Genomic DNA, 24,328 nt, shown 5'->3' with positions numbered 1-24,328 from the left:
CCCCCCCCGGCCGGCGGCTGGGCGCTACTGGGGTCCAATGGCAACGATGTGCTATTATTATCGCGGTACCCTGATTGAAGCCTTGGGCAGGGTATGTCCGGGCTGGGTTGTGCGTGGACCGGTGCAGGTTTAGATTGTCGATCTGTGAATGAGTGTGCTATGCTGTGTGTTGAGACTGCAACTTCAAGACAGCTTGAAGCGGGTTGTAACACCAGGGACAATCAACAATGACAATAAGGATGTAGAGTAGTCACTGGCAGCATATATATTCCAACCACAACCACTAACTTAATTCACCAAATACTTGAGGAAGCCACTGGGTCAATTAATTTCCAGCTGCGATCAAAAAGTCTACATTAAGCCAAACTTTCATGCTCCATATTCTAGATTGCATCGCGCCTGTTTTGACTGAAAAGTACCATACAAGTAAAGACACAAGCGCCGGGACTGAACGTCCATCGGCGGGTAAGTTAGAGGATCTGATCTGACTGAGTGAGCGAGTGACTGACGGCTTATCCGCTCCGGACTGGAGCCAGCCCAGTCCAGCCCAGCCCATGCCATCTCCTCCGCCGCCCGCAGCAGCCCGCAGCGCAATTCCCCCTCCGACCTGACCTCAACCCGTTTGTACAGTACTGATGTACATAGTACAGCACACGACCCCTCAACCCACTACCAAGATACACAAATACCCTCCTGCAACAAATCATCCACCTTATCTACAGCCCACCGCCTTCAAGGACGATCACCCTTAACTCCTCCCTCGAACCACGCCACCTCCACCACACCACCATCACCAACAGAAACCCCTCTCCCCACAATCCACAGTACTGTACAACCTCAACCTCAAGCTCAAGTTCAACATCCAAACCACAGCACGGGAACAATGACAACCAACCCCCGCCCCTCCCCACCCACCACCCCAACCGATCTCGAAACCGACCTCCTCACGCACCTGCTCACCACCCCGGCCCTCGACGACCTCCACAGCACGCTCCTCGCCGCCCTGCAACGCACGGGGTGGACCGAGAAGATCCGGCGCCTAGCCCAAGAGCTACTCCGCGGGGGACGGTGCGAGCGGTTCGACGAGGTCATCGAAGCGGTGGTCGCCTCCGCCGAGGGGCGACGCCATCCGTCCCTCCTCGCCGCGCCCGGCAAGAAAAAAAACGGTGCTGCAACCATCAAAGACGAAGATGACGACGACGACGACGATGACGACGTCTACGCGAACGGGAAGAAAAGCGGCAACAACAACAACAGCAATGGCGGCAATGCAAACAACGCCGCGTATTTCGAGACGGTGGATGTGCGGATCCCCTGCGCGGTCGTCGAGCAGGGCGTGCGCGCGATCAAGGAGGTTCTGCGCGATGTAGCGGTGCTCGAGGGGGATGGGGATGGGGTCGGGGATTCTTCTTCGTCTGCGGCCGCCGGGGATGGCGGGGATGGCGGGGATAAGGAGAAGGAGAAGGAGAAGGAGCACACCACCACGACCACGAAGACGCCAGGGCCGAAGGATCGCGTGAAGGGGGTGAAGAATGGGGAGAGTAATGGGTCCGGGGCCAGCGGGAGTCCCGTCAAGAAAGGGGAGAAGAAGATGAAGCCGAAGCAGGGGAAATAAAGGGATCTGCGGGCTTTTCTTCTGTCTGTCTTATATTTTGATAAAAGGCGGGAGTTGGTGTTGGTGGACATTCGTCTGGCGTTTGGATGGGTTTCTGGATGGGGACTCCTCCCTCGGTGTTATCAGGGTCGGCATTGCATTTTCTAGATACCAAATTCTACTACTTCGTTCCACACCCAACGGAATCAATCATCGTAGCAACTTCTTGGCTATTAGATGGATCAGAACTATCTTAGCACCCAGAATAATAAGAAATGGCCACAAAAGTACTTGTCAACCAACGTGATTTAGTCGAGGCTCACCCCGCTGATCTAACTAAGTGCGCATAGGAAACAAAGCATGAAAAGATACAGTTTAGTCGTAGAGGCTGTCGTCATTGCCGGCTTCGCCAAAAGTGTTGTTGTCCGCCACCTCACCCGAGGAAGGGAAGCGGAAGAAGGTGCTGCCGCCAGAGTTCTTCAAGCTCTGCGCGAAAGCCTCGTAGCGGCGGATCTCCACATCGCTAACCGACTTTCTGGCCGACTTCATCGCCTCCTCGAAGTGGGCACGGGTCAGCTCCGGCACGGGGTCCTCCTCTTCAAGCTCCTCGTCCTCCATCTTGACGTCCTCACCCTGGGCCTCGCGCTGCTTCTGGCGGTCGATGTCGGCGCTGATCGACTGCTTGATGGCGAGCTTGACAGCACGCTGAGTAACGAAGCCAAGATCGGCACCGGAGAAGCCGTGGGTCTTGCTGGCGATGAAGGAGATGTCGACATCAGGAGCAACGGGCGTCTTGCGCAGCTGGGCCTTAAGAATGCTCTCACGGGAGGCCTGGTCGGGCAGGGGAACGTAGACCAGAGTATCCAGACGACCCGGACGGACCAGGGCAGCGTCCAGCTGCTCGGGTCTATTCGTAGCACCGATGACGAAGACGTTCTTCTTGGAGGTCATACCATCCATTTCTGGGACGAGTCAGTTAGGAACTATCGAAGCAAAGGCGAAATAACATACCGGTTAGGAGCTGGTTGACCACACGGTCGGAAGCACCACCAGCATCGCCGACGGATCCACCACGGGACTTGGCAATGGAATCCAACTCATCGAGGAAGACGACGCAAGGGGCGGCGGCACGAGCCTTGTCGAAGATGTCACGGATGTTGCTCTCCGACTCACCGAACCACATGCTCAGCAACTCAGGACCCTTGACGGAAATGAAGTTGGCAGCGCACTCGTTGGCCACGGCCTTGGCCAGCATGGTCTTACCAGTACCAGGGGGGCCGTAGAACAGCACACCGCGGGAAGGAGAAAGACCGAACTTCTGGAACTTCTCGGGGTGGTCGACAGGGTACTGGACGCTCTCGATAAGCTCGCGCTTGACCTCCTCGAGACCACCAATATCCTCCCAACGGACGTTGGGGACCTCGACGACGGCAACCTCGCGCAGAGCGGAGGGGTTGGAGACACCAAGGGCGTAACGGAAGTTCTCCATGGTAACACCAAGAGAGTCGAGGACCTCAGCGTCAATGGTATCCTCATCCAAGTCAATCAGGTCCATCTTCTCACGGATCTGCTGCATGGCGGCCTCAGAGCAGAGCGAGGCGAGATCGGAACCGACATAACCGTGGGTCTCAGCAGCGATCGTCTCCAAGTCGACATCATCACCCAGCTTCATGTTCTTGGTGTGGATCGACAGAATCTCGAGACGGCCGGTAGGGTCAGGGATGCCGATGTCGACCTCACGATCGAAACGACCGAAACGACGAAGGGCAGGGTCGATGGAGTTGGGGCGGTTGGTGGCGGCCATCACAACGACGTTCGAGCGGGCCTTCATACCGTCCATGAGGGTGAGGAGCTGGGAGACAACACGGCGCTCGACTTCTCCGTTGGTCTTCTCACGCTTGGGGGCAATGGAATCGATTTCATCGATGAAGATGATGGCGGGGGAGTTCTTCTCGGCCTCCTCGAAAGCCTTGCGCAGATTCGACTCGGACTCACCAGCCATCTTGGACATGATCTCGGGACCGTTGATCAGGAAGAAGAAGGCACCGGTCTCGTTGGCAACAGCACGAGCCATCAGAGTCTTACCAGTACCGGGAGGACCGTACATCAGGATACCACGAGGGGGCTTGATACCGATGGACTTGAAGAGCTGGGGGTGACGCAGGGGCAATTCGACCAGCTCGCGGATCTGAGCCATCTGCTTGCGGCAGCCACCAATGTCATCGTAACCGACCTCGTTGAGGTTGCCCTCCTCGTCTTCACGCTGGATGGGCTCGCCCTCGCAGTGGATGATCGTGTCCTGGGCCACAATACCGTACTCTGGGGGATCGACCTCAACAACCTTGAACTCCACCTGTCTCATACCTCCTCGTACTGTAAACAGATCTCCCTGTCGGACGGGTCTGTAGGCTTCGCGGAAGTAGGGGGCAAGGTAGACGTCGAAGAGGGAGCCGGTCAGGCCCTCAACGGTGTCGGCAATAGGAAGGACGGCAATACGCTTGGCCTAAAACACAAAGAAGCCGCGGTTAGCCACCAACCACCGTCTGCTCTCGTTGGGCTGGACTCACATATTTGATGTCGGGGCAAGGGTGGACGGTGATCATGTCGCCGTGCTTGACACGGAGGTTGTGTCTGACGACACGGTTGATGCGAGCGCTGCCGTCATCGAGATCATCATCCGCCAAGACAATCAGAACCGTGTCCTTGCGCTTCTTGCCCTTGACAAGGACGGTATCACCGCGGAAGAGCTGGAGGGTCTCCATCGTGTTGTTGGAAAGGGCAATAACGGAGTTGTCATCGTTGACGGCATCGGTAACACTATTGACACACACACACACGTCAGTATCCCAGCCCCCGCTCCACAGAACAAATGACACAGGCAAACTCACATCAGAGAGTTGGGCTTCTTCTTCTTCTTGAGGATAGCGGTCGAGGTGTCGAGCTCCTAGCAACGAAAAATAAGTCAATATCACCAACAAGGTCCCTGCGGAGTCTGAAGGCAAAGTCTTTACCTCTTTCTTCTCGGCGCCCGAGGGGTCACTATGATGTATTAGCATGCGGGGCAAGACTGGAAATCTTGATGGATGGGGACCTACTTGAGGTTGACCCTCTTCTTGTCGTGGGTGTGGTCTGGCTCTGCGCTCATCTTGATGGAGTGTGAAGAAAGGCGCGTAAAGCAACGTAGTCACTGGGAAAGGTAGCAAGGACTGTTGCCGTACCGGATTAGGCGAGCTCGGTAACAGGCACGGAGGAAAGTGAAGATAAGGAAAGGAAGAAAGAGAAAGAGATCTCAGCAGACAGCAGGAAATGTCTGAGAGATGGCGCAATTTGGGGGGAGAGATGCAAAAGTGATAGAGCAGAATAGGTGGGTGAGTTTGGTGGGTGGAGAGAGGGAGATGGGGGAAGTGAGATTGAGTTGTAGGTTGGCAGAAGAGCTCCGGGTTGTTAAGAGGTGACGATAGCGCCAGGGCCTGTTCGGAAACTGATGACTTAAGCTGTTTGCAGAGATTCCTGAATCCTGAGCCACCCAAACACCCACCGCCTACCGCCTGCCGCCACCGCCTCGGGGGGAGAAGAACCGCATGGAAGCCGGTCGTATCCACAATGATCATCAGCCTCTGGCCCTTCTTTGCTTTGAGTGCTTGATAAGCCCGGGGAAGCTCTTCGAACTAACGATCTGATGACTGGCTAGTGTTTGAAGCGGTCGATCTGGTCTTTTCTGCTGGCTTTGACATTCAGAGGTGCCAATGGGGCTGCTGTGTTGATGCCTCAGGCATTATGGGCGATCTATCACATCAAGATGGCCTCTGTTCAACCAGCTTAACAAGCTGATACTCATCCAGTGGCAAAGTAAGGGCAGTTCGCCTCACTGAACTCTTGTTCTGGATCTTCGTCATGTTGTTCTCTCAGTTGCCCGAGGATATCATGTCGAATCATTCAGAGTTCACAGCAACTCTAACAATACCTCTACTCTCAGTAAGTTAGCAAAAGAACAAGACATGAAGCGAATCAATCACAGAAAAGAACAGGATCATAGCTAACAAACTCACTAGCCCTGCTTGACACTGCGGCCTTATGGCTGTTTTACCAGTTCAGTGTGTGCTAAAGTCACGTGGTCTGGTGAATGTACCAGCCCAGCGCCCCAGTATAGCATCAAGGAAGACTTCACCAGCGCACGCACGCAGTGAGAGCGCTGCCTACAGCCATGCGAGTCAACCTCACACTCGCCGACTAAGCGACGACATCATAGCTCCTCATGGTGTCGCATTCGGTAACACGATGGCACCCCATCCTCCAACTTCACATCCTCACCTTCCTTCTCCCCACCGACTATCCCCAGTACCTTTGTATCTCTATCCCTCTATTTGAAAACCTGTATTTGTGCGCGAAAGACCCAAGATGAGCAGCCATCCTGTCGCCATCAACCGCCGCCCTAGCATCATCCGCAATATGGAGTGCTTCCATTGGTACCCCGACAATTACAAGGTCGCGTATCAGAACCAGCTCAACATGACCCAGCTGCACCAGCTCCTGGCGGACGAGGATCAGCGCGTCATCTTCGTCTACGGCTGTCTCAAGCTTCCCACCGTCCTGCGCGCCTATTGTGACCAACCGGACAGTCTGCAGTTTGCCCGTAGGATGCAGCCAGCCCGGGCGGTGGGGTACAGGCTGTACGAGCGGACTCCCAACGGCGCCCCGTTCATGGTGTTCACCGGACAGGAGCACGATGTTGTCGAAGGCATGGTCGTCTTCGCGATTGACCACGAGGATGCCATCACCATGATGCACGGTGAGAGCGGCGGGATGGACGCTTGTCTGATCGAAATCGAGGCGGTCATCGTTGAGGACGGCTCCTGCCTGGCCGATCGCTGGGTCGAGGTGACCTACGCTCTGAAGGTGCACGCCCTGGTCTGGAACCGCAGTCTGGAGGGGATGCACTGGAAGGGGGTCACCGATTGGGCCGTCGACCTGTTTCTGCGCTCCGAGCATTATGACAAGTTCGTAAGTCTGTCGCTGACTTCCCTTTGGTGCGATATCCTCTAATATCAGATGGCCACAGAGACGTCCCGGCGAGCTCGTGTCGGAGGAAACCATCGACCCGGTGTTCCGCCTCTAAGCTCCAACTCTCGGCTCTAGCTTTTGAATGTCGCTGGATCAGGTACAACTTCATTGGATGCGTGCATGACTACTGGTTTAAGATCTGACTGCTTTCCCGTCATCGGTCTGCGACCTTTCTTCGAGACAACTTCCACATATCCTATCTGACATTTCTACCTCCGGGTCTGCGACCTATTCCTTATCCACATTGCCACGGGTTGACTCTGCATGGCGTTTGATACTCATTTACGCTACGATGCGATACGATACGATGACGATTTGATGCTCATTCACGATGTGATGACGCTTACGATGATGATAACGACATTGGCACGATCTGATGACTGCTGATTCTTAGCGACACCTGATTTTTATCTATCACATGACGTGACGGGGCATCTTGGGAGTTTTCAGGGTGTCTCAGTTTGCTTGCGCTTCTTTCCTTTGTTTCTTGATCTATCCGCCTTCGAGGCCACAACGACCGAGCATCTAGCTCTAGCTGAAAATTGGGTTTGGTATTTGGTGTGTTAGCTTGGATCCTATCCTGTATTTAGGCATCTAGCATGACAACCCCAATGAAGACGCTTATCCAGGAACTCTATCGTCTAAGCCAAGCCATCGCGAAGCGAGCAAAGAAAAGTAGCCTGAGGTAACCCAATCTGGAAGTCTAACCAACCATCGAGAATTCTACAAAGCCCAAATACCTCAACTCAACCTCAACCTCAACCCCAAACCTACGTAGTAGTCCGCCCCCACGAATCCCAGACCTCCCACGCCCCGGCCATAAAACTCACCAACCCGGTCAACTGCTCCGGGAACCCGATCCCCCCCTCAAAGCACCAATGCAAGCACAGCGGCGCCCAGCACACATTATTCACGAGACTCTTCCTCCACGCGCGGATCTCCCGGGCGTCTTCTGCTTCCGCCGACCCCTCCTTCCGCCCCTCCTGATTCTGTCGATTTCGCCGCAACCGCAGACTCCTCTCCCGCGCCAGCACGAAGAACTGCAAGAAGATATGCCCGAACCAGGCGCGCGTGCTCCACAGATCCCACTGCACGATGCCGCCCCACCGGTCGATGAGCCGGCGGCTGAGGATCCCCTTCGCGGCCAGGTAGCTTCCGTTCTCGAGGAGCTGGTAGATCACATTGACCAGGACCTGGAGGAGGGTGAGGATGTACAGCGTGCGGTCTTGGGGCGGGGAGCGCAGGGTCGCGGCGCCCCAGGTCCAGAGCGGGAGGAGGCCGAGGAGGCGCAGGGTGTACCGGGTTTCGGACATGAGGGAGGAGAGGGCGAGGAGGGGGGGTTTGTTTGGTGTGCTTGGTGAGGTGGTGGGTGGTGGCGGCGCGGAGGGGGTAGGCTTGGAGGGGGAGTGTTGGGCGAGATGGCGCTGCTGACGACGGAGACGCGCGAGGAGGCTTAGGCGGGTTTGGAAGGCGAGCCAGGGCGCCGAGGCGAGGAGGTGGTGCAGGGCGTGCGAGAGGTAGCCTGTTACGGCGAGGACGCGTTCGGTGCCTGCTGCTGTGGTGGTGAGTCTGTCGTTGTTAGTATGGAGTGTACGGTTGGTGGAGCGGTGGCTTGTGTTCTGGGAAGGATGGGAGAGGGCGGGGGCCTACTTGTCGAGTCGCTCGATGGTGGTATCGGTTGCCCGAAGGGCTGCCAGCAGCTGACGACGAGCATGGAGGAGAGAGGAAGCTGATTGTGCTTTTGGTTTTGGTGGTGGTGGTGAGGATCCCCGCGTTGGGTCTGAGGACGGCGGTTTCCCCTCATCTTCTTGTGGTGGTGGTGGTGGTGGTGGTGGTGATGGTGCGCTCTCACTTGGAGCTGGTTCAGTGGTAACTTCGGGGTCTGCCATATTGTCTGGTGTATCCTGCGGCAGTCATCGCCAGCAGACCTCCAGGAAGGTAGGACGGAAGGGGGGTGGACTGGAAGAGTACTATATAGACCAGGCGGTCATCTGCATCTGATCAGCCGTCGGTGCTTGGCGCGCGTGCCGAGGTTCGGAATTGGCTCGGAATGGGAAAGTCGATGGAGTTTGGAGTTGAACCGCGGGTCATTTTTGTTGATGAGATTAGATAACTATCCTGCCTGCCCCATTCAGTCGGTCATCGGATGGGGATGGACCTTACCAGATAATGGGTGGAATGGGTGGGTTTAGCGCCGCTGTTCGGTTTACGTAGTTCGCTAATTGATACACTAACTAAATTACTGTTGACCTTCCCTTGACTTCATGATTACCTCTGGCGACAACACCTGCGGCAAATTTCATTCAATGCTCACTAAATCTTCCGTAGATTTTCAAGTACTCTTACAGCACAACATGTGAAATGTTACCCCGACCACACAACCTCCCCACTTCAACTCCTAGCTCAACGTCCCAGCACCAACATGACAAACCAATTCAGCGACCACGGCACATTAGTGGAGACAGAAGCCTTATAGTTCACCCCAAGAAGAGGCCACTTCAAGCCCTCTTCCCCCGTCACAATATCAAGATTGGGTCAACCAAATCCGACTCGTCCGAGCCAACTGAGTCCTCCGAGTCACTCGTCCCTTCGTAGCACTCATCGCCCCTTTCAACGCGCTCCAATTTCCCTTTGCCCTTATCTTTACTTGCTTCTCCCTCAGTTTCCACCTCCTCGCTAGCCTCCACCTCAGTTTCCACCTCCTCGCTGACCTCCTCCTCCTCCTCCTCCTCTTCCTCACTACTATCCCCATCCTCACTATGAGACTCCTCTTCCCAAGGCTCCACCTCTTCAATAACCGGCATGACATCCTCCCAGACATGGAGACCCGAATTAATACAGCGCTCGCGACCCACCATCTGCCCAAACCGGAACACCTCGCGCTCCTCTCGCACCTCTTCCGGGTCCGCAGCCATGAGGTATCCGGGAGCCATGGGGAAGGGACAGGGGCCGCGCGGCCCACGAGGGCAGGGCGGCTGTTCCACCTGTCTGCGACGCCGCCAAAGGAACTCGCCATATCTCCTCTTCCGCAGTGTCGCGCGCAAGTGATTCCCGATATTGATCCAGACGGAGGAAGCTTCAGCACTGTAATCCCTCGGCGAGGGCGTCAGGCTGCGTCCGAGGGGTTCGAGGATGGCCTGTAGCCTGGCGCGCGCTCGCTGCAGCCGGTTAACCGGGGGTGGATAGTAGCTTGCGTTGGCGGGGTGGGAGGAGAGGGGTTCGTGGAACTGGCGGGGGGTTGCTGTTGCTGTCACTGGGTAGGAGGGTAATCCGGTTGTGGATGAGGATAATGCTTGGCTTGTTGGAGGTGGAGGGTGGGGCAGATGGTGTGGGGACTGCGATGCACTGTTGTGTCGGGCGACGGGGTAGGTGGGTAGCACTGATGGAGATCGGTTGCTGGAATCTCCTGTGGATGAGGAGGTGTAGGAAGACTGGGAGCCAGAGCTGGTAGCATCACTGGTCGATGTCGACATGTACGACGGTAGATCCACTGTCGACCTGGACGCAGGGCTTGTCACTCTCGAGGCAGAAGAGGAACCCTGAGAAGTAGACTCGGTGGCTGCGTTTGGGAGATAAGACGATAAGCGTGCTACGCCACGATAGCTCGACACGGTATGTTGTGCGGGCTGCGACTCGCCTCCATAGTATCGGGGCACCGGAGGAGGAGTGGGGGATGGGTTGGGTCGCTGCCCTAAATTGGAGACGAACACTGCGTTCACGACCACCCGCTCGCCCAAGTTGAAGGCACTCGGGGCTGGGAATTTGGGTCTACACACTGCGTCGATGCTGTCCCATGCTCGTTCCATGTGTGCTGGTACGCAGCGATGACAAGCCCGCCATTTGCAATGTGGGATAGACTGTAGTGGGGGAGCTGAGGTGTCAGAGTCTGCGACTGGAAGCACGCCTTGAGTAATAGAGTCTGGACTGCGACAGGCATTCTGCTGAATATCCTCGCCATGCTTCACTCGCCCGGTAGTGGGTGAAGCATCGGTAGCGATCGAGCTACGGCTCTGCTGAACATCTTCAATCAGCTGAACATGGGGGCCATCGTCATCGGAGTCAGTATTCTGCTCCTCCTCCGCTCTGTGCATGGAAGGGAAGACGGTGACCCTCGAATAGCGTTCGTTGTAGGCAACTATCTCTTCGTACGCCCGACGAAAGACAGTGAGTTTCTGTTCGAGCAGTGTTCCCTTCTGCGCATCTGTGTACTTCCCAGCCTTAATGGCGTCGACCATCCACGAACTTAGCACCTCACCGTCTCTGGTACCATTTGGGTCCCCGAAACCGGGCTCGTCCACGGAGCACTGATACAGCCAGCCGAGCGCCGGTCTACGGCCGCAGCGGTCACACACTTCGTTTGGATCGACGAGGGGCACCCGGTCTATTTTCCCATGTTTACACGAGCGGAGCCCCCACGGACGATCGTCTTCCACTGCCTGGTTCACTGGCCCATAGAAGATCGGGTCTCGGTCCCGGTCGATACGAGCGAGGAGTACTCTTGCGATCGCCGTTCGATTGACGCCGTTAGCTCGATTGTGGCTACCTGGGGTAGATGGCGGCTCGGCCCTCGCGGTGCTGTTGTTTGCCGGGCCGGGCGAAAGGACCGAATCTCGTTCGAACAACGGCTCTGTTATTCCTCTGATAGAGCTGGATGGACTGTTAGTCTGGATGTAGGCACTGGTTGTGGAGGGTAGAGGGTTGGCTTGGGCGGGACAATACCTCGAAGACGAAGAGCGAGGACAGCTTGTGACACGCTCTGCAAAGTGCAAACTTGTCTCGAAATCACGGCCAGTCCATGGTCTCTGACTCTGGAGAGGGTCGGTCTCCTCAAGCTCTGAAGGCTCAGACGCGGGGGCATGATTGTGCTCGGTTGCGCCGGCTGGTTCCTGTTGCTCGGGGCCATGCTCCATGGCTCTCTCAGCAGTACCCACGCGGTTGTTCTCGACAGATGCAGCTTCTACAGAGACATGGAGCTCAGACTCTTGGTCATGAGGAGTATCTGCGGGATGAGATGGATCATGGTCAGATAGTGTTGCCGGGATCTCCGCTGAGGTGTCGATGTTGGACGAGGAGTCCGGCTCTGTGTTGGACTTGCTTGCAGAAAGTTTTTTCATTTCTTCTGCATGAGAACAGTGCTGGAGGCTTTGGAAGATGGAGAAGACGTGTGAACCGCCTCTAGCGGACTGGATAGCTAACTGAGATGTATCTATTCCGTGATCTGAGAACGCTAGATAGCAAAGGACAAGAAGCATGGACGTATGAACACGGAGGGGACAGAGGAAGCAGAGAACAGCAGAAAATGAGATAGCTAGCTAGAACACGCTCACGTTCACCAGTGAACGTAACATTGCGTCGGGGCAGATGGGAATCGTCGGGGGCGACCCTCTGTTTTGTTGGGATGTGCATAATGTCGCTCTGGCTGACCTGAGCGCAAAGGAGAAAGCGCAAACACCAAGACGAGCGCAGTCTGAGCAGAAGCTCACATGGTTGCGGATAGCCCTACTTCTCCGATGGATGAAATCACAGCAGTGCAGTAGTAGACTATACTTGGCCAATGCACTAGCTATCGATCTTGAGATACAAAGAAATTGTACTGAATTCTTCTTCTAGAAACTCTTTGGCATCGGACTTAGTTACATTTACCTACATGTCTGTTAGTACATGAGCCTGGATTTCTTGAAAGAAGGGGATGAAGTACAGATATAGTATCTAGAAGCAGAACAGCCCTGCCTGGTGGTGGTTATCACCCTCAGTCAACATCAACGGCCTGCACTTATCCGAAATAGGCTGAGTTTTCCGAGCTCATCCTGGTATTACTGCACCTGAGTGTTCTGACGAGGACGGTGCAAGATTTTACCAGTCATTGTTAGCTGCAACAAATTGCGAATGAACAAAACATCTTAACATCTTGACTGTTTACATAGATGAAGATACAGAAGGAAAATTAGTAGTGGTGATGGCGGAGTAACTACGGTAGTTGTTATGTACGTAGTCGGAGGTGACCGAAGGACAGCGGCGGAATCCCTACCGAGCTGAGCTGATCTTACCGTACTGTACGGAGGCCTTACCTACTCAAACAGGTATAAAGTTGACGCGAGGTCCATTTGTTCTGTAACTTCTGTTCCATTTGCCGACCTCGTGGCCGGTTTGACCTTCCCAGTTTCCCACTGACTGCCACTGACTGTCTCTCTCCTCCTCCGACGTCGCCCTCACCTTCGCGCTCACCCTCCAGCTTCAAACTGAATTGTTATTTGTTGTCGTTCTGCTTCTTTCCCTTCAGAATCTTCCAAGTTGGGTCTACTTCCACTTCTACTACTACTACATTTTCCCCGCGGGTGTTTCCATTGTGACAGTACAAGCAATTGACTGACGTGTGCTGGTTCCAATCGATTGGAGTTGTAACCTCGGTAAGCACTGATTTATTACCAGCCTTGAACCAACCCATTGGCTTCCAGCCTCTCCTCATCGCGGGCCATTTCCCTCTTCCTCCTCCTCCACTTCAGCCGATAAACAAACCAACCCCTGGTCCGACCCTCTCTTGCGCGGGACGCCCATCCGACCATTTGCCTGCCAATTTCCCTCCCCCCCCCCCCCCAGTCTGTCCCCCAACAATACCCACTCACTCACCACACCTTATTCCATCCGCATCCCTCCGTTGCTTCTACTGTCCATTGCAACCCTGAATGGTTTTCTCTTACTTACAGCTCCTGCGATCACCTTAGACTGCCTTACTGCTCTGCTATCTCTCCGCAATTGCCGTCACCATCGTTATCTCGGATCTCCGATCGCTCATCTACCCACACCATCTAGATCGCGCGCTTAATCTCCTTCCTTCGATCCATCAGCAGCAGCAGCAGCAGCCATGTCCGCCAAATTCCAAGATGAGGCCGTCACCTCCCTCCGGAAAGACACAAAAGAATTGGTGCACAAAGTCGGTGAGCGACTGACTGGCGGGGGTTATCTCAACGTACGTTGGTCTCTGGTGTTGACGTTTGAAACCCTCCCGGACAACTCTGGCTGACTGGCTCTTCTCGGCCGACTCTAGCTCTACCTCCGCCAACTGCAGCAAAACCCCCTGCGCACCAAGATGTTGACGTCGGGAGTGCTGTCCGGTCTGCAGGAGATCCTGGCGTCCTGGATCGCGCACGATGTCAGCAAGAACGGCCACTACCTCAGCCCGCGGGTGCCCAAGATGGTCCTGTACGGCATGTTCATTAGCGCCCCGCTGGGCCACTTCCTGATCGGGATCCTCCAAAAGGTGTTCGCTGGACGGACTAGCCTGAAGGCCAAGGTGCTGCAGATCTTGGCCAGCAACCTGCTCGTAAGTGTCGCACGCGATGCACGAGGGATTCCAATCCGCTGACTCGGCCCGCAGGTCTCCCCCATCCAGAACGCCGTGTACCTGACCAGCATGGCGGTCATTGCCGGTGCGCGCACCATCCACCAGGTCCGCGCCACCGTCCGGGCGGGCTTCATGCCCGTCATGAAGGTCAGCTGGGTGACCTCGCCCATCGCGCTGGCCTTTGCGCAGAAGTTCCTGCCGGAGCACACCTGGGTGCCGTTCTTCAACATTGTCGGGTTCGTCATCGGAACCTACGTCAACACCCACACGAAGAAGAAGCGCCTCGAAGCGCTCCGGAAGGTGAGCCTCCTGTTGTTCCGTAGGTGGAACAGTGCTAATCCCATACCAGCGTTACGACCAGCGTCGTGGTCCCGGCAGCGAGTACGACAAGGGCGACTACCGGTAAATACTATACATATGAAAATCCAACCTCCATGACCATCGCTGGTCGATTGAGGGTAATGCGGCAAATATACCCATGACGACCACCTCCTCTTTGACCTATGCCATCTACATATGCCATCTACCAATACCACCCACTCCATGCCCCCGCCCCGAATGATGTTTAATCTGCGATATGTCCCGTTCATGGCTCTGGCGTTGCGACGAGTGTCTATCCTGCTATGATGAAACCATATTTACGTAGTATATCGCCATTCGAACCGCAAATGGAAATCCATACCTTAAGCCCCTTTGACTCCGTTAAGCTGCGCTTAGTCTCCCTCGTGGCAGTAATCACCCCGAGTCAACCAACTACATCCTACAACTCTCCACCTGAAAACACGATAGAGAATCCATTCATCAACACCACTGCATGCGTATCTACCCTCCAACCACAGCCAACCACCCCGCAACCCAACCTTCCATCCCCTCTACCACCCCGCCACAAATAAACCTACTCAACCTCCATCTCACCACCCGCACCGCCACCCTTCCTCTTCCCCACCACAAACTCCACAAACTCATCAATTACCCCGGGCCACGCCCCATCCGCACTCCACCACCCCATCGCCTCATCCTCGCCCGTCTTGCGCATGAACACCTCCACCTGCTCCCACAGATCCTTATTGACGGGCCGCGGCCCGCGCCCCTCCAGGAACTCGAGCCACCAGTCCAGCCACGGCGTCGTCGCCGAGCCCCACGCCACGCCGCCGTGCTCCGCCGTGAAGAACAGCCGCCACTGCTCCGCCGCGATCTCGAACTGCAGGTTGCGCTGGCCCTGCATCCGGCACAGCGGGAACGTGTACCGGTACACCCGGCGGAAGAGGTCCGGTTCGATGGGCAGGCGCGCGCGGAGCTCCGCCGCGTGCGCTGTCATTTTGGCGAGGGTGTCGGCTCTATCCCTCTTCAGTATCGGGGGTTTTTTCTTAAGGGGGGAGGAACTCGGGGAAGGGGGTGGGGGAACAGGGGAACTAGGGGATTGGGGAAAAAGGTACAAGGAAGGGGGTAGGGGCAAAGGGTAGGGGGCGTACCCGAGAGCGCGCCAACCATGCAGAAACCCTTCTCGCGTGAATTCGCCCATCGTCGGGGATTTGACGAGCTCCGCGATGGCGAGGCAGGTTACTTCGTCGAGTTGCACGGAGATGTCGCCTAGGAACCGCATTACGCCGTCGATGCCGATGATCTCGGGGGATTCTTCGGGGGAGTCTGGTGGGTTTTAGTTGGGGTGGGATGGGGAGTTTTGGGCATTGGGGGGAAGTACCGCTGTAGCTGTCGAAGATCTTGTTGATCGCGCTTGTGCTGGCTCCGGCGCCGGAGGGGCTTTGGAAGTATCTGTGGTTTTGGGGGTGGTTAGTGCGGTTGAGGTGATGGGATGGTCTATGGGTTGAGATGGCAGGGTGGTCTATGAGAGGGGTTGGAGAGGGTTTCCTGTGGTTGCTGGGCTGGCGGTTGACTTGTGGTCTTGCGGTGATATCGGGCTCGCAGCTTGGCCAGATGGTAGATGGGCGATGTCGTTGCAGCGACGGTGCCAATCCATGATTGACTTGCTTAAAGACCAATCGCTTTCTTAGTGAAGTGCAAGCAATGGAGACTTAGCTATCCATCTGAAGAGAGATATTGCTCTGAACCAGATTGCATGGCCGCCTGGCTGCTGACTTGCGCTTGGCAGTTGATCGATGGACCCGTGGCGAGCTGCCGAGCTCCCAATGCCGTAACCACCAAGTCCCGCGAGCTGGTCCGCCTGGCACAAAGTCCATGTACCACAAGACATCCTGGCTCCGAGAGAAACACCCAAGAACAAAGCACCGGCCTAGCAACCCATGAAACCGCAACCGCAACCCAGGCAGGATGGACCCGGGTCATCAGATGATAATACCCACAAAAAGACATCCCCAAAGTGAGAGTAGGACCGTATCCCATGAACGAGAAGAAGGCAAGCACCTACGTATTGATAGCTTCTTCAAGATCCCATCGTGCCGCTTTCAAGAACTATACCAATCAACAGCACCGGTTAGCCACATATCCCACGCACGTGATGCCCCCGGAGCCATGAACCGGATAGGACAGGAGCGAAACATGATCGGAGAGATCGGTCGAAATTACCTTGGCAGCCGCTGTGTCCTTTGCTTGCGTGAAGCTGATGAACTGTGCTATTTGTTGCTTCTGCAGACTCGAGTAGGGCGGCATGATGATGGATGATGATGGTGGTGGTGGTGGGGGTGTGGCTTGCCCGGATCAAATGTTGACGATGGTGGGGGAACCTCTGCGCGCGCGCGGAAAAGCTCAGATGATCAGAATGAAGGCCGTGCAAGTCTGAGATTGTGTTATGTGTATAGCAAGATTGGAAGCTATCGGGGCGAAGGGATGAACGCCAAAGTTGAGACTGCGAACGCCTCCGGCTGGTTGTCGCAGTTCTTGATTTGTTTCTCGATGAGGGGGGGAGATCGGCCGAATTGAGCGGTGGTTTCCGCTGCAGTGCCCGCTGAGAGAGTGAGAGAGTTCAGTTGCCCGTGGCCCCGTGCACGTGCCCCGCATCGGATGCTGCTGGTTCGGATATCGGATCTCTCTCAGTGAAGTGGTCGATCAGGGCTGCCATGGCTACTATAGTCTAGTCATTCACTGAATTCACATTTAGAAAGCGGGGGTATGACTGGACTCATTCACACTGTACTACATGTCCACGGTTTCACACCTTTCTGCATATCAGAGATGAAAAACTACTCCGGTCCAGAGCTCCAATAGTGCAATGCAGCACTAATCTACTTCTGAACACCAGGATTATAGACAGTACCAAATGATGCCAATAATGATATTATCTCATGCGTCAGACATAGTACAAGGCTAGACACCAGGATAAAGACTTTTCTAGACAGAACAACCATAGCCACACAATGAAAAAAACGACTCCAAAACTCCTGCGAGAATCCCAAGGTATCTATAAAAAATAACCCCATGATCGATTCCGCGTATGCAACACTTTTCTCTAGGTCGTGAAAAGAGTATCTTCCTGTGCAATGGGTCAGCACTCTGCCCGTCTCGATTTCCAAAAAGCAAGCTCACCTCTCTCAGATACTCTCCGCAATCTGCCTGGCGGAAGACGACAATCGCCGTGGGCTCGAGTTTCCGTGCCTCGGCAGTGGACCGAGCAGTGACTCCGAATCCCTACAATCAATAAGTCAGCGACCATTGCGGCCAGAGCTGGACGCGCGACGAGAGCATCCTTACCAAAGGTGTATCATTCTGGTCGAGCACAACCACTCCAGCATGCTCCGGGCAGTCATCGGACCATCTTCCGACGTGCGCCTTGACAACGTTGCCCTGGCGAGTAATTAGCATCAGTTCGCCATCACCCTGTACCCCAGCTGCAAAGCCGCGCGTCAACACCCTAAGAAAACTTACTCCGTACAAGAACGGGGCGACACCGTTCGGCTTGATCCAGACCTTGAACCGCGCGTGGGGGGAGATCACGTCCAGCGCAGTGATGTGGAGCTACACAACGTCAGTTAATCCGAACCACATGGCCCGCCCTCACAACCGGTGTGCCCTTACTCTCATCTTTCCGGTCTTGGTAAGCTTTCCGATCGCAGTACCCATCGACAGCAAGCAATCGCGAGGAATGGAGGTCGCCAGGTTGGCCAAGGACAGCGGGACGTAGTAGATGCGGCTGCCGATCATGCGGAACACATAGCGGTCGTTGTCTTCGGAACCGGCCGTGATCAGATTCGAGATGGATCGTCCACAGTAGGCACTGAGCTTCTCAAAGAGCGTCTTCGTCTCCTCTAGAGTCTCCGAGTCAGCAAGCCGGTGCGGTGATGGTCTGCAGCGATTGCGCTGTCTGCAGCAGATGAGTCCCAAGGCAAGACTAACCTTCAGTAAGTTGACGCATGGTGAAATGTGATCTAAGTACGACACGGCGTACTCAAAGAGAAGAAGGAAAAGATATACACGGACGAAATTCGAATCGAAAAATGCTTGGAGGGGGTTTATCAAAAAAAGAGCAATCTTGAAGTCAAAAAAGCTCCGCGGAAACAAAAATTCTAGGCGGTGGATCCCGACGGGGAAGGCGGTGGGAGTGACGGTACTGTACCTTTTTCATTGCCCGTGTCTTGGCACCAGCAAGAGAGAAAAAAAGTTTCGGACAGTCCAATCCCGCAAAAAGCTTCTCCCCTCAAAAGGTAGAAGACCATTCACCAACATCAAAATGGCGCCTGGACGCACGACGAAGCGCAGACGGGTGAGTCCCCCGGGCGATGATGAACCTGCATCCTCGCAACCTTCTGGCGCCCCTATTGGCGACTTCTACAGCCATGCCGCCGAATGGGACCTCGAACAAGACTATGAGCGCCGACCCCGCAAATCCGGCAAGAAGGACAAGGAGCGCACACGACTGCCCATCAAGACGGCGGAGGGTTTCCAGACCATGGAGGAGCCTGAGATTGAAGCGGAGGAGTCAGACAGCTTTCTCGGGACAGACGACGATGAGGACGAGGAGATGGACGATAATGCCGCAGACGAAGACGAGGACGAGGCGGAGGAAGTGAAGGAAGAAGCGCCGAAGATCCCTCTGAAGGTGCAGATCATCCAAGCGAAGGAAGAGCTTGCCAGACTGGCTACATTAATCAATGAAGATCCGGAGGAGCACATCCCGTTGTTCAAGACGATGGCTGAGATGGTGGACCCCAGCAAGCACGTTGCGATCCAGAAGCTCGCCCTCGCCTCGCAAGCCGCAGTATACAAGGATGTCATCCCCGGGTACCGCATCCGCCCTCTCACCGACCAGGACATGACCGGCAAGATCTCCAAGGAAGTGCGCAAACTCCGCAGCTACGAGCAGTCCCTCCTCTCCAACTACAAGCACTATATCGGAAAGCTGGTCGAAATCACCAAGCCGCAAAAGCGAGACGCCGCCCCCGTCGATGCGGGCTTGAAGACGATCGCCATCAACTGCGCGTGCAACCTGCTGCTTTCCGTACCGCACTTCAACTTCCGCACCGAGTTGCTGAAGATCCTCATCAATCGGCTGGCCCGGAGACAGGTCGACGCGGATTTCGTCAAGTGCCGCGAAACCCTGGAAGACGTGTTTCAGAAGGACGAGGATGGAGTCGTATCGCTGGAAGCCGTCCGCTTGCTCTCCAAGCTGATGAAGGCGAAGGAGTTCCGCGTCCACGAAAGTGTGTTGGACACCTTCCTCAGCCTGCGACTGCTCTCGGAATTCGCGCACAAGGCCTCCCGGGACCGGATCGAGCGCGAGCCCGAAGAGGAGAACTTCGGGGGCAAGAAGCCCAAGCAAAAACGGGAGTTCCGCACCAAGAAGGAGCGCAAGGTGCAGAAGGAACGGAAGGCGGTCGAGAAGGATATGAAGGAGGCGGACGCGCTGGTGTCGCATGAGGAGCGGGACAAGAACCAAGCCGAGACCCTCAAGCTGGTCTTTGGCGTCTACTTCCGCATCCTGAAGTTGCGCATCCCCACCCTCATGGGCCCCGTCCTCGAGGGTCTGGCCAAATACGCCCACCTGATCAACCAGGACTTCTTCGGTGATCTGCTGGAGGCGCTGAAGGAGCTGATCGCGCACGCCGATCGCGACGAGGAAGAGAACCACACCGAGGAAGCCGACGACGACAACGATGCGCAGCCGACCAGCACGCGGGACGCGCACCGCGAAGCTTTGTTGTGCACGGTCACGGCGTTCGCGCTCCTGGAAGGGCAGGACGCCAGCAAAGCGGCGGCCAACCTCCACCTGGACCTGAGCTACTTCGTCAAGCACCTCTACCGCTCCCTGTACACGCTCTCCATCAACCCGGACGTCGAATACAACCCGGACAAGTCGCTGCGCCTGCCGGACCCGGACTCGCACGCGGCCCACCAGCACGCGCCGCGATCCCGCAAGAAGGTCAACTTCCAGACCCCGACCGTCCTCCTCCTCCGCTGCCTCCACTCGACCCTCATCTCGCGGGCCCATGGCAACCCGCCGCCCGTCCGCCTCGGCGGGTTCGCCAAGCGCCTCATGACCTCCTCGCTGCAGCTGCCGGAGAAGTCGGCGATCGCCACGCTCTCGCTCATGAACCAGGTCGCGCGGCACAACGCCCGCCGCATCGCCTCGCTCTGGCACAGCGAGGAGCGTCGAGGGGACGGCGTCTTCAACCCGTTCGCCGCGGACATCGAGACCACCAACGTCTTCGCGGGCACGGTCTGGGAGGGCGAGCTGCTGCGAAACCACTACTGTCCCCAGATCCGGGATGCGGCGTTGGACATCGAGAAGATGATTGTGACAAGGAATTGAGGGCGTTGGCTTCCTGTGTGTTATCTGTTTTCTCCAGCGAGGTGTACAAAAATACCAGTTTTGATCGTTCAACGGGTGGCCCCTTCTGTAAATGTTCATACTACTATCCCAAGAGGACGTCTGTAGTGCACACTACTTCCTCAACCGAAACCTGGAGAAGAATTGACTCGAAATCATTTTCATTTTAATTTATATGAAGCGATAACAAAGCTTCCAATCATCCCCGTAAATACAAGAAAAAGGAAAAATAGCACCAAACACGTGCATTCCTCCCAACCCCAACCCAACCATCCAACCCTTTCCATAGTGCAACGAACGCCATGCTCAATCTCCCAATCCACCTCTCATCATCTCATCACTCATAATTCATTTTCGCGTCATCGTTAATTCATGCAACCCATAAAAGAACAAACCTGAACCAACAAAAGAAAAACACAAAAGGGGTTTTCTTTTTTCAACTTTTTTTTTTGCTTTTGTGTTTTTTGTTTTTCTTTTTTCAATTTTTTGGTTAAAGTGAAGTCAGTCACCCTGACCTCTCCATCTCGATAACAAGTCAGCCAAGAACCAACCCACACCAAGACACGTCAGGGACATACACACCTTCCTCAAACAAGCTCATCCTCCTCCGGCACGTAGATGGACGCATCCCGGTGGCGGGTGCCGCGGTTGTACTGCACGGCCGGGGCATCGGGGGTGGCGGGGAGCTTGTCGTGGTACGCCTTGAGGTACTCGGGCAGATCGGCGGGGGGCGCGACGAGCGAGTCCACGCGCTTGGGCGGCGCCGGGGCGACGATGCGCGCGTAGGGATCGTTGTCGAACATGCCCGGGTAGTAGTCCGGGATGACGTCGGACTTGATGTCCGGGTCGACGAAGCCGCGGAAGGTCAGCGCGATGTCCTGGCGTTCGCGCGGGTAGTAGTCCGGGTGTGGGGGCACGTCCTGCGCGATCTCCATGCGCGTGAAGCCGCCGGTCGGGGTCGGGATGTTGTTGATGTAGGTGGTGTCCCGCGGTTTGTTACTGGTCTTGTGGGAGGTGTGGGTGGTGGTTGTCACGGTGGCCATGTTGGTACGCGTGGGAGTGGGAGTGGTAGGGGTGCTGGGCTTGCAGGCGCGGGCGGCGGCGGTGGCGGTGGCGGTGGCCTGCTCCTGCTGCTGCTTCGCATTCGACACGATGGTGTTGATGTTCGAGATGATGGTCTGCACGTTGGCGTTGGCGGCGGGTCGGGGGAGGTTGGATGGCTTGGCCGTGATGCTGGTGGGAGTGCTGATGGTGGGCTTGCCGGTGGTGGTTGGAGTACTCGGGGCTTTGGTGGCGGGTTTGACGCCGGCACTGGCACTGGCACTGGCACTGGCTGACGATACGGTCGCCTGTTTGTTCGAGACATGGGTGGTGCTCTTGATGCTGGAGCCGGACGACGCGGTCGCCTGTTTGGCACTCTTGGTGCTCTTGGTACTCAGGTTCGAGATACTCTTTTTCGACAAGCTGGCAACACTCTTCTTGGACAAGCTCGGAACAACCCTCTTCTTCGACAGGCTCGACGTGCTCTTCTTCGACATGAACCCCTTCACATCCTCGCGATACTCAAAGTCCAGGACCTTGGCCGCCTTGCCCAGATTCTGCTTCTGTCGGGACTCTGTCTTGGACCTGCGCCGGGGCCCGTCCTTATTCATCCAGTGGTGGTACTTCTTGGTCGCCCACTGGGAGCCGTAGTGGCGCGCGATCGGGCTGTCCTCGTCGACCTCCTCGTGATCATACTGATCCAGATCCAGAATGTAGTGGTAGTTCTTGGGGGTGCTAGGCTTAGAAGCGATCAGCTTTGCGGTCTCGGTCCGGATGACTTCCTCCCAGGGTGTCGACGGGTCGGCGCGCTCGATAGCGCGGATGAAGTGGCGGTCCAACGCGGTGCGCATGCCCTCGGGAACCTCTCGGGGATCGCTGTATGTGATGGCCGGAGACTTTTGGGCCGACAGCTCCTCCGCTGCTGCAGGCTCGGTGGTGTTCTGGCTGCCGGGGGTACGCGGGCTCTTTTCATCCGCGGTCGGGCGGTCATGATGGTCATTCTTGACCTCGGTGCCGGTCTGGCTGGGCGGATTGACCTTCTGGAGATTGAGTGGATGGGGCCTGTGCTTCTGAATAGGTTTGTGCTCCAGCTCGTTGCGAGGCTTGAGCTGAGCCTTGGTTTTCAACTCTGGCAAGGGCTCAATCGGCGCCGCTGCCTCGGCTTTTGCTTTGGTGTTGCTGGGCTTACGCGGACGCACGTAGCCCCAAACCTCCTTCAGATCGGGGACTCTCATCGTCGCAGCAATCGCAGGGTCTAAGTTGGGGTAGTCGGCGAAATTCACGGACTTCTTCGAACGAGTAGTGGAGGTGGACTGAGCGGTGGTGGTGCTGGAGGGTGAGGTTTCTTGCTGAGTAGGGGAGGGAATATCAGATTGATCTCTGCTGGGTGTCAACACCTCCCACTGCGTAACACGGTTCTCAGAAGCGGATTTTGGGGGATGAGGAGTGGTGGTAGACTGAACAGTAGTGGAGGGTGAGGTTGTGTCCTGAGCAGGAGAGGGAATATCAGGTTGATACTTGTCAGATTTCAACACCTCGCCCAGTTCAACACGGCTCTCAGACGCAGATTCCTTCGGACAAGGAGTGTTGGCAGACTGAACAGTGGTTTTAGAAAGTGAGGTTTCGTTCTGGACAGGTGAGGGCAGCTCAGCCTGGTCTTTGTCAGGTGTCGACACCACAGACCGTTCAACACGGCCCTCAGCAGCGCATTCACTGTTCTTCCTGGAGCCAACAAGCGGGTCCGCTGCGGAATCCTGCGGAATTTCACTTCTACCCTGCGGCGGAACTTTCTCAGCTGCTGGGGTGGTGGGTGTTGTTGTAGCTGAGGGGCTAGTAGTCGTCGTCTGTCTGCTGTTCGCACGCTCCAGGCTATCCAACACATTGGTGAGCTTCAGCTCCAGCATGCCCTTCCCGCTCAGACGCGATCTCTGCCTGACAGACCCTCGCTTCTGAGTGCTGCCAAAACTGCTCTTGACATCCTCCGGGCCCTGCAGCCTCGTACAAGTCTCTCCCAGTATGGGGTTGTGGGGTCCAGCGGCCTTGAGGCTTTGAATCCCCTGCGCCAGTTTCGAAACCTCTTCGCGGACCAGAGCAGTAAGCCTGCCCTCCATACTGTGCATATCCTGCCGGACCGCCGCCACCTGGGACCGAATATCCTTCATCATGCGCTGGGTCTGGTTCAGCATCTCCTCCTGGGCAATGGTCTTGGCGTTGATCAGCCGCGCGATGTCCGACATCTCGTCGACCTGCTTCATGATCCGATCCAGGTGCCAGTTCTTGCTGTCCTCGAAGGACTTGCTCAGTCGGCTGGCCGTCTTGTCCACGTGGTAGTGCAGCTTCGTGATGTGCGTGGTGAGCTTGCACTCCAGCGACGCCGTGTTCTGATACTGGGGGTCTGGCGGCGCAGGCGCATACCCACCGCGGCTGGGCGTCGGCATCTTACCGCTGTACTCATGGGATGCAGGTCCTGCTACTCCATGGACTCCATGGGGGTTATAGCTCGTCTGGATCGAGGACGGGTACGCGGTGGGGGCTTTGTCCGGCGCTCGCA

At 56.1% G+C, this 24,328-nt stretch overlaps 10 protein-coding genes across 10 annotated transcripts; 4 read left to right on the top strand and 6 right to left on the bottom strand.

The window, feature by feature from the left end:
* Nucleotides 1–371: 371 nt before the first annotated feature.
* BO95DRAFT_484942 (uncharacterized protein) lies at nucleotides 372–1,789 on the top strand (the record flags this gene model as incomplete). The annotated part of the gene is made up of 2 exons (XM_025590376.1): nucleotides 372–465; nucleotides 651–1,789. 2 exons carry the CDS (start codon nucleotides 372–374, stop codon nucleotides 1,613–1,615), a joined length of 1,059 nt encoding a protein of 352 aa, XP_025438729.1. The 3' UTR covers nucleotides 1,616–1,789.
* cdc48 (AAA family ATPase CDC48) lies at nucleotides 1,731–4,787 on the bottom strand. The gene is made up of 6 exons (XM_025587332.1): nucleotides 4,690–4,787; nucleotides 4,606–4,633; nucleotides 4,483–4,538; nucleotides 4,162–4,411; nucleotides 2,606–4,097; nucleotides 1,731–2,556 (listed from the first exon to the last, which is right to left on the bottom strand). Exons 1-6 carry the CDS (start codon nucleotides 4,737–4,739, stop codon nucleotides 1,970–1,972), a joined length of 2,463 nt encoding a protein of 820 aa, XP_025438728.1. The 5' UTR covers nucleotides 4,740–4,787; the 3' UTR covers nucleotides 1,731–1,969.
* Nucleotides 4,788–6,043: 1,256 nt separating this feature from the next.
* On the top strand, nucleotides 6,044–6,637 carry BO95DRAFT_371452 (gamma-glutamylcyclotransferase family protein; the record flags this gene model as incomplete). The annotated part of the gene is made up of 1 exon (XM_025582956.1): nucleotides 6,044–6,637. The coding sequence occupies one exon, from the start codon at nucleotides 6,044–6,046 to the stop codon at nucleotides 6,635–6,637; it is 594 nt and encodes a 197-aa protein (XP_025438727.1).
* Nucleotides 6,638–7,128: 491 nt separating this feature from the next.
* On the bottom strand, nucleotides 7,129–8,614 carry BO95DRAFT_446249 (uncharacterized protein). Its single transcript, XM_025587331.1, has 2 exons — nucleotides 8,306–8,614; nucleotides 7,129–8,224 (listed from the first exon to the last, which is right to left on the bottom strand). Exons 1-2 carry the CDS (start codon nucleotides 8,542–8,544, stop codon nucleotides 7,426–7,428), a joined length of 1,038 nt encoding a protein of 345 aa, XP_025438726.1. The 5' UTR covers nucleotides 8,545–8,614; the 3' UTR covers nucleotides 7,129–7,425.
* A 352-nt stretch (nucleotides 8,615–8,966) lies between these two features.
* BO95DRAFT_484938 (uncharacterized protein) lies at nucleotides 8,967–12,061 on the bottom strand (the record flags this gene model as incomplete). The annotated part of the gene is made up of 2 exons (XM_025590375.1): nucleotides 8,967–11,882; nucleotides 11,983–12,061. The coding sequence occupies 2 exons, from the start codon at nucleotides 12,059–12,061 to the stop codon at nucleotides 9,172–9,174; spliced, it is 2,790 nt and encodes a 929-aa protein (XP_025438725.1). The 3' UTR covers nucleotides 8,967–9,171.
* A 1,456-nt stretch (nucleotides 12,062–13,517) lies between these two features.
* On the top strand, nucleotides 13,518–14,403 carry BO95DRAFT_371471 (Mpv17/PMP22 family protein; the record flags this gene model as incomplete). The annotated part of the gene is made up of 4 exons (XM_025582959.1): nucleotides 13,518–13,622; nucleotides 13,722–13,976; nucleotides 14,031–14,297; nucleotides 14,347–14,403. The coding sequence occupies 4 exons, from the start codon at nucleotides 13,518–13,520 to the stop codon at nucleotides 14,401–14,403; spliced, it is 684 nt and encodes a 227-aa protein (XP_025438724.1).
* A 308-nt stretch (nucleotides 14,404–14,711) lies between these two features.
* BO95DRAFT_446243 (defective in cullin neddylation 1 family protein) lies at nucleotides 14,712–16,899 on the bottom strand. Its single transcript, XM_025587330.1, has 5 exons — nucleotides 16,542–16,899; nucleotides 16,384–16,427; nucleotides 15,700–15,770; nucleotides 15,470–15,644; nucleotides 14,712–15,334 (listed from the first exon to the last, which is right to left on the bottom strand). The coding sequence occupies exons 1-5, from the start codon at nucleotides 16,623–16,625 to the stop codon at nucleotides 14,893–14,895; spliced, it is 816 nt and encodes a 271-aa protein (XP_025438723.1). The 5' UTR covers nucleotides 16,626–16,899; the 3' UTR covers nucleotides 14,712–14,892.
* Nucleotides 16,900–17,237: 338 nt separating this feature from the next.
* Nucleotides 17,238–18,423, bottom strand: BO95DRAFT_517349 (ribosome biosynthesis protein NIP7). The gene is made up of 6 exons (XM_025591894.1): nucleotides 18,306–18,423; nucleotides 17,988–18,217; nucleotides 17,838–17,927; nucleotides 17,664–17,756; nucleotides 17,499–17,600; nucleotides 17,238–17,445 (listed from the first exon to the last, which is right to left on the bottom strand). Exons 1-6 carry the CDS (start codon nucleotides 18,322–18,324, stop codon nucleotides 17,422–17,424), a joined length of 558 nt encoding a protein of 185 aa, XP_025438722.1. The 5' UTR covers nucleotides 18,325–18,423; the 3' UTR covers nucleotides 17,238–17,421.
* A 195-nt stretch (nucleotides 18,424–18,618) lies between these two features.
* BO95DRAFT_446241 (nuclear export protein Noc3) lies at nucleotides 18,619–20,833 on the top strand. Its single transcript, XM_025587329.1, has one exon. It carries the CDS (start codon nucleotides 18,640–18,642, stop codon nucleotides 20,716–20,718), a length of 2,079 nt encoding a protein of 692 aa, XP_025438721.1. The 5' UTR covers nucleotides 18,619–18,639; the 3' UTR covers nucleotides 20,719–20,833.
* Nucleotides 20,834–20,879: 46 nt separating this feature from the next.
* Nucleotides 20,880–23,099, bottom strand: BO95DRAFT_241544 (uncharacterized protein). Its single transcript, XM_025581354.1, has 2 exons — nucleotides 21,319–23,099; nucleotides 20,880–21,259 (listed from the first exon to the last, which is right to left on the bottom strand). The coding sequence occupies exon 1, from the start codon at nucleotides 23,010–23,012 to the stop codon at nucleotides 21,324–21,326; it is 1,689 nt and encodes a 562-aa protein (XP_025438720.1). The 5' UTR covers nucleotides 23,013–23,099; the 3' UTR covers nucleotides 20,880–21,259; nucleotides 21,319–21,323.
* Nucleotides 23,100–24,328: the final 1,229 nt, after the last annotated feature.

This window comes from Aspergillus brunneoviolaceus (genome assembly GCF_003184695.1).
Source record: "Aspergillus brunneoviolaceus CBS 621.78 unplaced genomic scaffold BO95scaffold_68, whole genome shotgun sequence".
Taxonomy (NCBI): Eukaryota; Fungi; Ascomycota; class Eurotiomycetes; order Eurotiales; family Aspergillaceae; genus Aspergillus; species Aspergillus brunneoviolaceus.
Note: the sequence above shows the minus strand (reverse complement) of the source record. Positions and strands in the feature narration are given on the sequence as shown.

Bases quoted from the DNA above. Each gene is read 5' to 3' on its own strand.
- BO95DRAFT_446243 (XM_025587330.1), bottom strand. From the start codon at position 16,625: ATGCCGCCCTACTCGAGTCTGCAGAAGCAACAAATAGCACAGTTCATC. The intron at 16,428-16,541 runs GTAATTTCGACC...TGATTGGTATAG, and splicing joins AGGACACAGCGGCTGCCAAG to TTCTTGAAAGCGGCACGATG. The intron at 15,645-15,699 runs GTACTTCCCCCC...AAAACCCACCAG, and splicing joins GATCTTCGACAGCTACAGCG to ACTCCCCCGAAGAATCCCCC.
- BO95DRAFT_446241 (XM_025587329.1), top strand. From the start codon at position 18,640: ATGGCGCCTGGACGCACGACGAAGCGCAGACGGGTGAGTCCCCCGGGC.
- BO95DRAFT_446249 (XM_025587331.1), bottom strand. From the start codon at position 8,544: ATGGCAGACCCCGAAGTTACCACTGAACCAGCTCCAAGTGAGAGCGCA. The intron at 8,225-8,305 runs GTAGGCCCCCGC...TAACAACGACAG, and splicing joins ACCATCGAGCGACTCGACAA to ACTCACCACCACAGCAGCAG.
- BO95DRAFT_241544 (XM_025581354.1), bottom strand. From the start codon at position 23,012: ATGAGAGTCCCCGATCTGAAGGAGGTTTGGGGCTACGTGCGTCCGCGT.
- cdc48 (XM_025587332.1), bottom strand. From the start codon at position 4,739: ATGAGCGCAGAGCCAGACCACACCCACGACAAGAAGAGGGTCAACCTC. The intron at 4,634-4,689 runs GTAGGTCCCCAT...AATACATCATAG, and splicing joins AAGAAGAGGGTCAACCTCAA to TGACCCCTCGGGCGCCGAGA. The intron at 4,098-4,161 runs GTGAGTCCAGCC...TTTGTGTTTTAG, and splicing joins CTTGCCCCGACATCAAATAT to GCCAAGCGTATTGCCGTCCT.
- BO95DRAFT_517349 (XM_025591894.1), bottom strand. The intron at 17,601-17,663 runs GTAAGGATGCTC...TATTGATTGTAG, and splicing joins ACCAGAATGATACACCTTTG to GGATTCGGAGTCACTGCTCG. The intron at 17,446-17,498 runs GTGAGCTTGCTT...CCCATTGCACAG, and splicing joins GCGGAGAGTATCTGAGAGAG to GAAGATACTCTTTTCACGAC.